Source organism: Periophthalmus magnuspinnatus, chromosome 15 (assembly GCF_009829125.3).
Source record: "Periophthalmus magnuspinnatus isolate fPerMag1 chromosome 15, fPerMag1.2.pri, whole genome shotgun sequence".
NCBI classification, from domain to species: Eukaryota; Metazoa; Chordata; class Actinopteri; order Gobiiformes; family Gobiidae; genus Periophthalmus; species Periophthalmus magnuspinnatus.
In genome coordinates, this window is record NC_047140.1 from 9176793 (window position 1) to 9190370 (window position 13578).

The following is a 13578-nucleotide window of genomic DNA, read 5'->3' on the forward strand; positions in this document are numbered from 1 at the left end:
CAGGGAGTGGTGTTTGGTGCTTCGGCCTGAGCAGCTCGTCCCCTGGAATAAACAAGTGCTCAGGAGACAAAACGCTCATGACAAGATCACCTGAGGACTCGTTTATAATGAGTGTGTATGCACAGAAAAGTTATTATTACAATTGTGATCTATAAAAATGAAAATGAGTGAACCGGTCCAAAAACCTTGGCCGTCAGGATGAAAAAGTTTGAGGAAGTTGTGGAAGTTTGTGTTTTGTCCCTACATGCACTTTTAGTAAGAAAGTTTTATAAATAAGGACGCCCCTGGACGTTTTGCTCCACCTTGGATCCAGCACAACTATGGAGAGTGTCATAGACCTTTAATTTCTGGGTCCAGCTGTAGTTTTTATAACACTGACATATAAATGCAATCACTGTTCACAACAGCAAGACAAATATCGACTCAAAAATCCAACCATCTCTAAAAGAAATTGAACTACTCTTTACTCAAATAACTGCATTTAAAACCAATCAAGGCCAAATCCATAAACCCACCGTAATGCTTGGAAGATAAAAGGGCTAATTGTGGTAATTACGGCTATTGCCGCGGGCCCCTGGAATGCCGTGTCCCGGTCCCCGTCTTCATATGTGTACGTGTGTTTGTAGATGTGCGCGTGTGGGGTCGGCATATGGTTTTCATTTGGGCGGAGGTTTTCGAATGGCTCGGGCCTCAGTCGCCGTGGTGACAGCGGCGGAGGCGGGCTGCATTCCCACGGTAATCACAGGCGCAGCAGACAGGAAGCACCAGACGCACGGCCACAACGTCTCAGCCCGACCACCGCCACGATCAGGAGGACTGGAACCAAACCTGTGTGTACTGGGCATCATAGGACGAGGGCAGGTTTAAAGACGCCCGGAGTTGGATTTAGAGTGATTCATGTATGTTTGAGTAATCTTTATTCTCCTGTACTCACACCAACGCCCACTGAGCTCTGTACTTACCTCACTCTCCACTTTCACTTTTTTAATCGTGTAGGATTCAGCAGCATCGCGTTGCCATTTTTTCTCTACTGAACAAAACGTAAAAGGTAGCGGCTAACTTGAAGTACCGCTAAATGACATCACAAGGTGGGACAGAGCATTTTGAGCTTTGGAGATGTAAACAAACTGATAAACCAGGGTTACTCAAACATGCTTAAATGAAACAAAACACAACTCCAGGTATGTTTTGATGAGGTAACAACATTATAACATGGTTTAAAGCTCACAAGAGACAATTTTGCTTAATATAGGACTCTGTTTTACTTTTGCCTCCTAACACGATGCACGTCCTTTCACTCTTTGCTACAGTCTGGTTAAAATCTACTCAGTCCTGACGTCTGCTCGCAACTGAGACCTAAACAAGAGGCGGGCGGCTCACAGCACAGAGCACAGTGTAAGCAGAGGAAGTGACACCTCATTACACCGGAGACAAAAACAAAAGCCAAAAGGGTCCAGGAATACCTACAGACAGCGAACGCACCACGGGACTGCAGGGTTACGTCAGTCCAAGCTCAATTAAAGTCTGTGTAGAAGGAATGTCTTGCCAAAGGACACAACAACAGTATGAACTCAACAAGGTAGGGTTGTATTTGAACCGGTGGCGTCCTGTCCTGTTGGATGATTTCAGCCCTGGAGTTGCCAATTTGGACTGAACTAAAGGTAAAAGGAGCTGTTAACTTGAAAACTACCACTTCATGACATCAGAAGGTGGAACAGAGCATTTTGAGGTTTGGAGATGTAGACAGGATAATAAAGTGTTACTCAAATATGTGTGAATGAAACAAAACACAACTCCAGATATGTTTTTAACACATTATAACATGTCTTAAACCTCACAGGCATCAGTTTTATGTGCATATTCACACTGTGCTCCTCTCGTGTGTCCTGCCACAGTTCGCAGCCCAAACATTTTTGCTGTCACTGTAATCACTGAAGAGGATGCCTAAGATCTGACACTGTGAAGGGCGTTACCGCGGTGATCCAAAGGGACTCGTAACTCGTGTTTTCACCCGACGGTCAAAGCTACTTCAGCTATTTGACTTCTACACACACATAAATATGTAAAGAAAGTAAAAAAATCTAATACCAAGGAATAGGTGACACTTGAAACTGGTTTTGATAGTAAAAACAGTTTTTCTTTAGACAATATAATGTGATTTTCAACATTAACTCATAGTACTTTCTTTTATATTCCCATGTGTCTTATATCTGTGTAATCCCTCAGTGTCCAGTAGGTTCCATAGTGGTCCATGGGTGTATATTAGTCTATGTGTCTTATATTTGTTCTAAAGCTCAAAATCATTCTCAAGTTATTCAGGAAAGCTTAAATCCTGTCCTTAAAATGTGTCTTTTTTAGTATCAATACCTGCTTAAGCAAGTATCAAGTTTCAATACTTGTTTTAGTATCGATTAGTATCTGATTTTCAATACTAATGAACAACCCTAGAACGATAATCCAAGGCATTTTATGAGACAATACGTTTTCAATAATTATGTAAAGTCAAGTATAACATAAATCTATCTCTATGATGACAAGGAGGCCAGGTTACAGGTCAGATCTGTGAAAAGGTGAACCCACTCCCAGAAAGAATGTATGTTTTTAGCAATAAAAACACCCATCGTGAAATAAATGGTACTTACCGGGTAGTTACATATGTTTAATGCCATACTATGGAATATGAAATGTCATGATCTTGTGACTGATCCATGTTGGTTGAGTGGTAAAAATACTTAATACTAGAGTGTTAAAGGTCCTATATGAAGTAAAATTGACTCTTATAAGTCTCTATAATGTCTCTATAACTCTATAATGTTGTTACCTCCTCAAAAACAGACCTGGAGTTGTGTTTTGTTTCATTCACACATGTTTGAGTAACACTTTATTATTAGTCTGTCTACATCTCTAAAGCTCAAAATGCTCTGTTCCACCTTGTGATGTCATGAAGTGGTAGTTTTCAAGTTAACAGCTCCTTTTACCTTTAGTTCAGTAGAGATTGGCAATTCCAGGACTGAAATCATCCAAATGATTCTAGTGTATAGAGTTTAAAAACATGGTGAGGCACATCCTGTATTAGCACTTAATGACATCACAAGGTGGAACAGAGTGTTTTCTGTTTGAGAAAAAAACTCAGCCTAAATCTGCAGAATTTGTGAGTTAAGTGTATGAATGAAACAAAACACAACTCCAGGTATGTCTGTGATGAAGAAACATTATAACATAGCTCTTTCTCCCTTTAAAAAGTGTTGAGTGCCGTCTGGTGAGTCTAGTTTCACTTTCATGTTTAGGCTGTAAATCATTTGTAATGGAATGTCTGATTCCAGTAAAAGGAGCAGCGGTCCCTGTAGAGATGACCTCGTCTGCTCTGTCAGTGCTGGCTCCTGGGGGACGTGTCCAGCTGTGAAGCCTGTGAGCTCATGACACAGACAGGGGCCAGAAACATGGCCCTGGATGGAAAGGTGAAGGATGGAGATTTTTTTTTTTTTTCATATTTTAGCAAAGACGTAACTTTATTTACGATTTAAGAATGAATGTGTGCGGGGCGTCAAAAAGTATCGAAAATCAGATCCTAATGGGTACTACAACTAGCATCCCAACTAGATACTCATTTAAGCAAGTATTGATACTAAAAAAAGTCACATTCACAGGACAGAAATTACCCTTTTCTGAAGCTTTAGAATGATCTTGAGCGGTATCAGAACAAGTATAAGACACATAGACCATGGACCACTATGGAACCTACCTGGACCAATGAGGGATTACACAGATATAAGCGCACATGGGAATATAAAAGAAAGTGCAAACAGTTAATGTGGAAAATCACACTATTGTCTAAAGAAAGTGTTGTTTTGTTTTTGTTTTTTTTTATCATCGTGGTATCAGAATCAGTATTGAGTCTATTTCTTCGCATTGAAATCAAGTTTGAAATTTTTGTATCGTGACAACACTCGTTGCACTCTTGATCCTAGTTTTACACATGATCAATGGGATCATGGGATCTGAGATGAAAGTGATCAGGAAAAGGCAATATAATGTAAGCTTACCTATTGTGAAAAATCAACTTTTCAGAGATTTAAACCACCGTTATAAATGTTTCCCATCACCATTTACTCACTCAAAGTTGTATTTGGAGTGATTCATGCATGTTTGAGGTTCTTCTTCTTCTTAACCCCCATTTTCACCCCTAAAAGTACACACCCACAGTGACGTACTTACAGCATTCCCCCCCAAAAAATGATCTGCAGCTGTGCATAGGACGTATCAACGCATGCGGTGCTCTGTTGTGATGATATTTACAGCGATGTCAGCTCACATTGGGCACCTCAGTTTTGTAACGCAGAAGTGAGCGAGCGGACTTGTTTTTTTAATAAGCCATTTTAGATCAATTTAAAATGTGCTAATTTTAACATAATGATCCACAGGTGTCATAGATTATAACTATAGAGCAGACACAAGCACAATGTGTCTTAAATCCATCTTTCCAGCCCAAAAAGTGTTGTAGTTGTAGAAGTTCTGTTATAATAGAGTCAGAAGCTGTCTACGTTTGTCCATCGGTGTCGCCATCTTTGTTGTGGTTCCTTTGGGCGCTCCACCTTTGCCTAAGCCTCAAACCACAATGCTAGCTTGTGGATTTCAGTGGGAGTGGTTTTAGATGGATTCTTGGGAGCTTGTGAACGCACTAATATCTTGTGTGTAAAGTGCTGACAGATGTGAGAGCTTAATTGTGTACCAGGAGGAAGCAGGTGTAAATGCTGAGTATAGGCGTGTTAATTCAAACCGAGTTAGGCTGAGAGGGGACTAGTGGAAGAGAGGATTAGCAGAAATCTGGCTGTCATTCTGTCCCGTTGGCTTCTTCCACCGCTCCCAATCACATGTGTTCTGACAAAAGGCGGGTTTATACTCCTGCGTCAGGCTCTCTTCAGCGTTCTGACCCACACCTGGGATCTCACTTATAAAACTTGACATGGAATTGTTCAGTAAATTTGTGGGTGCAGACAAAACACAGCTCACTCTCATCTGTCTGAGCTCAGATATTCAGACGAGTCTTTGGACCGGACTAGACGGGGGTGATAATGACATTTGGTGTCACTATTATCATGGCCAAAATAATTGCATTACATTATATAACAAAAATTATTAAACTTGCTGACAGTTTTAAAATGGATTTAAATTCTGGGTATGGATAGTTATCATTTTAAAATTATGAACAGGTTCCACATGTAAAGACTTATTATAGTACTGTACTTTGTTATAATATTAATTAATTAATAATAATAATTATAACGTGCTGTGTTTTTTTTTATTTGATACATTTTCTTATTTCTTTTACTATTCATTATGAACCAGATATTCTGTGTTCTTAATAAAGATCAAAGGGTAATTGAACAAAGATCCAGAAGAAATGATCTTGGATAAGTTTGTTCTGCACATTCTGGTGATGTAATGGCCATTATTTTTGTTGGCAATTATCACAATTAGGTAAAATGTCCCATGAAAGATTATTATGACTCTTTTTATCAAGATAAACAATATTTTAGTTTATTGTCCCATCCCTAGACCGGACTGCTCATTTCCATTTCAAATTGTCATGAACGTAACATTTTTGTATGTACACACCATAGACTAGACATGGGCAAACTACGGCCCAGGGGCCACACACGGCCCTTTGGGTTTATTATTCCGTCTTTTCAGTCCAGTTAAAAAATGTAGTGAAATAGAAAGTACAGACACCTGCTCACAAATGTAGTGAAGTAAAAGTAAAAAGTATCCATTGTAAATGTACTTAAGGAAAGTACAGATACCTAAAATGTATACTTAAGTACAGTACTTTACTACTTGTACTTCATTACCTTCCACCACAGTTCTAATTGTCTTTGTGGATCAACCACAAAGCACTTTCAGTTGTCAACACAGAGTAACTTTTTGGACAGCACAGAAACAGTGCTCAAATAAACCAACCCTAAAAAGAATTCAAACACAATCTCATTCATAACACGCTCCTCAAAAAGCTGCTGTCCTTACCGTGTCTGAGGCCTGGGCTGTTGGTCATCCCGCTCACAGTAGATAAGCCCCGCCCCCCTGCGTCGCGCCGCTGGCTCAGAGTAGAGATAAATGTGCCCAGAGAAGGGAACGCCTGCTTGGATCCACGCCCCAGACCCTGCCACACAAAGATGACATCATCAGTGACAAAACAAAAATGGTCTTAACAATCTTGCCTTAATCCAACCACCAATGTTTTGTTTAAAAACATGTATTACTCATAGACTGTATATATAAATGGACATAGCTAACCTGCTAGCTGCCTCTCTGTAACTGCTGCTGTCAGGCTCATCATTCTGGTCTTAAAATGTTCATATTAACCCTCTCTACATGATCTTGGTATTTGTATTTTGTTATTGTGTCTGCAAATCAAGATATGAACATTAATAACAGACAAACCCTGAAGTCGCTCCTGTTAGCGTTAGCAACAGGTTTGATTGACAGCGTTGCTAAGGGAAGGGGCGTTACCTTTGTCACCCTCGCTCTGGATTGGTCCTTTGGTTCCTATAATACTCACAATTGTAATTCAAACCTGTTGCTAACACTAGTGGGAGAGAGCTTGGAGAAAAAAAGGCACCTGATTTGTCTGTTATTAATGTTCATATCTCAACTACGGACACAATAGTGAAATGATGAGTCTGACAACAGTAGTTACATACAGAGGGGTGACAGTTTTCCAATGTAAATGCTTGACTCTCTGGTTGAGCATCTGATTAAAGGAAAGAAATTTAGTTTAGTTTGAGTCCCTACAAAGAGAACACTGCACAAAATGTGACTACACAGCTCTCTTGGGTCTGTAGTAATAGTGTTGTGGATCCATTTCCGGGCATTTCAACTCCCAAAAATATCGACAGGACATATCAGCTGGATTCTCAGACTTAAACAAACTTTATTGATCCACAAGGGAAATGATTTGGACACAGCAGCTCACGCATCACAATATAATATAACAAAGACACTGGTAAAGCAGAATTATACAACTGTAAATGTGCAAGTAAAAGTAAAAATATAGTAACAAAATCCCCCACAATCTGCAAATCTGTCTATATGTCCCAACAGCAGCTTCACTCCTCTTTGTGTAATCCCTCAGTCGTCCAGGTATGGTCCTCTTTATAGTCCTAAAAAAGTCTCGACAAGGTTTAAAAATCTGTTTTCACGTGCCTTAATAGTTCTTTTTTGTGACATGATTTAGAAAACTGAATAAATTAAGAAAAATTCAGAATTTTAAAGGTACATTATGTAACTTAGGTGGCACGTCACCTGCACAATCCCATGGAAATCGAATGTTAAAACCATACTTAGAACAGTTTTATGGCCTGCTGTGGAAGATTATGGAGCAGAATTTCCATGGAAAGAAGCAGCAGGAAGAGGCTCTCCTCCAGACCAAATATGAGTCAGGTTTGTGGAGGTGCAAGCCCACTCACAGGAAGGACACATGTTTTTTTTGCATGTTTTTCAGTGTAATAACAGCTTTTACTTTAGTCTATCTTTAGTTGAAAAGTTACACACTGTGGGTTTAGGTTAACTGGCCTCTACAAAGGTTTTCAGTCCTCGCTCAGGTTTGTATTATTTGAAAACATAAATTGTAAGTTGCTACCTAATTATCACAGAAATCAATTACTGTATCAATTATTTTCCCAAACCTTGTAGACTTACTGTGCACACAGAATATCAAAACAAAGGTGTCCAGAATGGGTTTACTCATACTCGTCCATATAGTCCATAATAGTTGGTCATTTCTCACAGCTTCCCACAGCTCTATAACCCAACTCTCTGGCCCAGCTCTTTAACCCAGTTCTTTAGCCCAGTTCTTTAGCCTTGGTCTATAGCCCAGCTCTCTGGCCCAGCTCTACAGCCCAGGTCTATAGCCCAGCTCTTTAGCTCAGCTGTCTGGCCCAGCTCTTTAACCCAGCTCTTTACCTCAGAGAGTAGCCTTGCCACAGTGCTGGTCCTCTGGGGGCTCGTTTGTGTGGACACTGTGGAGTGTGAAGTGTGTGATGTGGGAGCGTACTTGTGTCCTGACGACCCTGAAAGCACCACCACTCTGTATATGTGCTGTCAACACCAGCTGCTCTTCATCGGGACATCTGTTGCGCCACACGCAGTCAAATATCAAGAATACTTCAAGGACTGCCAGACTAAACACGATCACACCAAATACCACTATACACAGGAATGTTACAGTATGGATTAGAACTCATCTATCTCCATGGAGACAAGCAGGTGATGCCACTAGGCAAACTGTTTTGGTAATTGAATAAATGCAAGATAGACATGTAATACCATACCATGTGTACCATTTCAGGCAAAACATAAACATCTCCTTGGAGACAAACTGGTAGTGGACCCTTCCATAATCCTGGTTGAAGACTCTTTAGTCCTGGCTTAGATCTGGTTTACACCTACTTTAGTTCTGGCTTAGACGACCCTGATTTAGACCTGGTTTAGACCTCATTTATACTTAAATCCTGGTTTAGACCCGGTATAGTCCTCATATTTTAGTCCACGTAACAGTTAAAGGTCGGCTTTGGATATGATCTACTCTATTGTGCACGCATACACCAACTGGATTTCAACATCAAAACTGGAAACCCAAGTGAGAGAGTCATGTGAGGCTCATTCTGCTCTCTGATTAGATAATCATCCATCATGTCCAATGTTTTTGTAATTAAGAATAAATCAGCATTACAATTGTTATCAGTAAAAGTCCCATTTGATTTGAACATGTTTACCTCAAATCTAGAGCCACTGTTAGGTCATGTTTATGGAATCAAAATATCTCATGGAGGTATTTAGACTTGTCTTGGACTTGTCTTGGTTTGAAGTCCTGGTTTAGATCTGCTACAGACCGAGTTTATCACTGGTGACCTCATTCAGGCTTTAGAAGTCCAAAGTTATTCCTCACTTACCTTCTGCATTCCTACTATCCTAATTATACTTTGCAGTGATTTTATAAGCACTTTTCACAACTCTCAGAGGCCAGAGTGGAGCTAGCCATAAAGCTAACAACAACTAGCATGCTAACTACACAGTTCCTGAGTCACTGACAATAAACCGCTTTATAATTTGATGCAGACAGCACATAGCAGACTTATTTTGACGTCAAGAGCAGCTTATACATTATATCTGCACTGGGGTAAGACAAATTTGCTCAAATCCATGGGAAAAATCAGGTACAGAGCCTTTAAGTTCTCATTAAGTCCTTAGTTCTACATGATTTTCTGCTTTCTACCTATTTTATCACTAGTTTAGACCTGTTTAAATTCTTGTTTAGACCTCTTTTAGTCCTGGTTTATATCTATTATATGAGATTTGACTGGTTGGTATCTATTGTCCTTTGTCCGCTATTTAGTCATAATCAAGAACACCCGTGGATCATTATGTTATAATTTGCACATTTTAAGTCACAATATTAATCTAAAATGACTTAATAAAAGAAACAAGTCTTGCGTTAGAAAACTGAGGTTCCCCAATGGGAGCTGACGTCGCCGTAAACATCATCGCAACAAAGAGCTGTGACACTGTTGGCCCCTCCTGTGGATAGCTGCAGATCACACTTGCAGACCATGGATTTTTTATCATTTGTACCAAAATTACTACGCAACGCTGCCAACATCCTACGTGTATCACAGATTAAGAAAATAAAACTGGAGAACAGAGTAAGTACAGAGCAGTGGGCGTGTACCGTAGACTGTATATATAAGTGGGCATTGCTAACCTGCTAGCCGCTGCGATCCAAATAAGAAGTGATCATGGGTGTGCTTCCGGTTCCATCAACTCTGGCTTCAATTCACTTTGCATTAGAAAACTGTGATCCCTCTCTGTGGAACTGCTGCTGTCAGACTCAATATTTTGGTTTTAAAATGTTCGTATTAACCCGCTCTATATGATACTGAGATTTTTATTTCACTACTTTGTCTGTAATTCAAGATATAAACATTAATAAGAGACAAATCAGGTGCTCCCGCTAGCGTTAGCAACAGATTTGAAGGGGCATTACCTTCAACAGCCTTGCTCCAGATTGGCTCTTTAGTTGCTATGATACCCGTGGTCAGAATTGCTAATATGAAACTTGGCTCTAGATTCGCCCTGTAACTACTATCCTCGATGAGCTTCATTTGACTGGATCTGAACACTATGGGTGACGTCACTCACTTAGTCCACTTCTTTATAAAGTCTATGGTGTGTAACAGTGACGGTGAAAACGGGGGTAGACAATATGGCGTCTTGAAAATAAGCGATTAAAGATTGCTCAAACATGCACAAATCACTCCAAATACAACTTCGAGAGGGTCATTGAGAAGGAAACAACTATAACATGGTTAAAAGTGGATTGTGAATGGGTCTGCTTTAAGACTACTGGAGTCTTTGTGAAGTTACATAAGAGTGAACATTATGTGTGCTGCTGAGCTGTAGAGCACATGTGGACTTCCAGGAAAACTAGTGAAAAACTGGTGCACTTTTATAGATACACATAGACCAATAAAATCTGAACCGCCTCTGCCCCATCAACAAAGTTTCTAAGAACCTCAAAAACACAGGCCAGATATGAGATCTGACTTACAATTGTGAAATACATATCCTGAAGTATCTTTGGGTAGTATTTATTTACACATTTTTAATTTGAATATAGATAGATATCTAGATGGATTTTTTTGAGGCTGTATAGAAAGTGTGAAATAATAAAGCCACAATATTTAACTTTATAGTCAAAAAAGTTAGTAAAATATTTATTTATTTTGTCAGTTTGGTTTTGTTTATTGCACTAAAAAACTTGTGGGTTTACATCTCCACAAACCTGACTCTTATTTGGTCTGGTGGAGTGCCTCCTCCTGCTTGTTTCCATGGAAATGTTGTTTCTTTGGCTATAATCCTCCACAGTATGGCATGGTTTAGACCTGCTTTAGTCCTGATTTAGACCTGGTTTAGACCTCATTTACACTTAAATCCTGGTTTAGACCAGCTTTAGTCCTGATTTAGACCTGGTTTAGACCTCATTTACACTTAAATCCTGGTTTGGACCTGGTATAGTCCTCATCAATTCATATTTTAGTCCAGGTAACACTTAAAGATCAGCTTTGGACACGGTCTTCTCTATTCTGTACACCTACTACTAACTACTTTAGAGTCTCTTGAAGGAACGCCGATATATCTGGCCTGATTTGGATTATTTTCCCAAATGATCTCATTTAAATAAATTTATTACAAACTCCCCCACAGCCCTTTTTACCAGAAACCTTAAAGAGAGCAGTGTGGTCACATGTTGTGCTGTTCTCTTCACACTAAAACAGTGTGTGTATAATGTGTCTCTTTAGGGACCAGATTGGCCAAAACAAAATATCAGCCTGTGTTGGAAATTTAAGGCCAATTTATCACTTTCATGTTATTAATACAGAAGAACATTTGTGACCCTGGAGATTCAGCATCATCACGACAGCACTGTATATGAAAAAGTAGTAGTGTTGCAGTTGTGGTTTAGTTTTCATAAGAGAAGTCTAGGTTCTAGATCTGGTTCAGTCCTGGTTTAGTCTTGTACTGGTTAAGTGTTGAATCAATTAACTTATGCTGACGTGGTCTGGTTTAGTCCTGCTTTGACCTTGGTCCTCGTTCAGTCCTCCTGGATCAGTTCTGGTTTAGACCTAGTTTACTGCTACATCAGTCCTGATGTAGTTTGTTTTAGTTTAGAGTCTGATCATCTGGATTTTTCCTATAGATTCATCTTTCTTTTCGAGTTTAGTCTTGGTTCAGTCTTTAAAAATCTGGGTTTGTCAGGGTTTGGGGAAGTTTTAGCTCTAGTTTAGAAATGTCCTGGTCTATACCTGTTTATCCTGGTTAATGTTTGTATCCCATTATTTGTCTAGTTAAGTCCTAGCCTTACCCTAGTCCTGGTTTAGTCCTGGTTTAACTCTGATTTAGTCCTGGTTTAGACCTGATTCAGTCCTGATTTTGTCCTAGTTAATGCTGGTTTAGTCCTGGTTTAGACTTGGTTCAGTCAAATTTATGTCAGCGTCTAATCTTTTGATGATCCATCCTACAGAATAGAAATGAAATGTTGACTGAATCCTGCCCAGTCCAATTTAGTCATGGTTTAGAGACGATTTAATCCAGATTTAGTCCTGGTTTAGACCTGGTTTTGGACCTGGTTTACTCCTGGTTTAGACCTGAAATATTTCTAATTAAGTCCTGGTGTAGACCTAATTAAGTCCTGGTTTAGAACTGATGTAGCCCTGATTTAGATTGCATTCAGACATACACACGCCCCACATCAGACTTTGAACTAAATCTGGAACTAAACCAGGACTAGACCAGAACCAAAACAAGTCTACACCTGGACTAGACTGGACTCAAAACATCCAAACGAGGTCAAATGTGACATACAGACCTGGCACACTTCACCGTCAGATCCAAACCAAGTGTCGTCATAATTTGTACTTCATCCACACATTAAACACAGAAACTCTGCATATTTAGGCTGAGTTTTTCTCTCAAACAGAAAACACTCTGTTGCACTTTGTGATGTCATCATGTGGCAATCCAGGAAGTGCTCCACTGTGTTTTTAAACTCCATACACCTTCACTAGAATCATTTAGATAATTTCAGCTCTGGAATTACCAATCTCTACTGAAGAAAAGGTAAAAGGAGCTGTTAACTTAAAAACTACCACTTCGTGACATCACAAGGTGCAACAGAACATTTTGAGCTTGGGAAATAATACGTCTTAAACCTCACAAGAGTCAACTTTGCATAATATAGGACCTTTAAATAAATTTAAAAAATCTAATCTAATAAAATAAATTAGACTGGTGTAGTGTGTTCTTACAGCCGGGGGAGAGCTGTTGAAGATCGGAGGCAGTTTTTGGCGCTCCCGGTCCACTCCTCCGGACAGCAGCGAGTGTTCCGTATCCATCCCGTCTGGCGCGGAAGAATCGTGGAGCAAAAAAAAAAGAAAAGAAAAAAAGTAGTTTAATATTGTTCCTCGAGAGCGTTTAGTCCGCTACGGCCGTGCTACGACTCCTCTGCGGGCTCATGTTTTCTGCAGCCCCCTCTCCCCGTCTCCCCTCGCGCGTCTATCCCATGGAAGACGAACCCGGGCAGGCGCACATCCTCGTCTCCGCCAGGCTCCGAGCGCAAATCGACGTGTCCGTTACGTTACGAGAGGAAAAAAAAAAGTTCCAAGTGGGTTTTTACGCACAGAGAAAAGTTGTGCGGAGTTACGCGTTTTGGAGACGTGCGTAAAAAGGCTGTGGAGATGTGAGGACGCGGTGGTTCGGTGGTGGTTTTGTTGGTGCGGGGGTCTAGGTCCGCTCGGTACCGTCCTCTGAGCGTCGTCTGGCGGAGAGGCAGCTGCAGCGGCCCGGCGCCATGTTTGGATGAAGAGAGAGCGGGGAGAGGAGGAGGAGGAGGAGGTGGTGCTTGAGAGGAGAGGAGTGAGAGAGAGGGAAAGAGACAGAGAGAGAGAGAAGGGAAGAGAGACAGAAAGAGGGAGAGACAAACAGAGGGTAAAAAAGAGACAGTGAGAGGGAGAAAGGGACAGAGAG

General features: G+C 40.4%; 1 protein-coding gene across 1 annotated transcript in view; it reads right to left on the minus strand.

Annotated features, from left to right (window-relative positions):
• hectd2 (HECT domain containing 2) overlaps nt 1-13049 on the minus strand; it is an 81015-nt gene extending 67966 nt beyond the window's left edge. Inside the window, exons 1-2 of the mRNA XM_033980080.2 lie at nt 12861-13049; nt 6022-6157 (exon numbers count right to left, since the gene is read on the minus strand). Coding sequence (XP_033835971.1) covers nt 6022-6157; nt 12861-12947 — 223 coding nt within the window. The 5' untranslated portion in view covers nt 12948-13049. The remainder of the gene's footprint in view (nt 1-6021; nt 6158-12860) is intronic.
• Nucleotides 13050-13578: the final 529 nt, after the last annotated feature.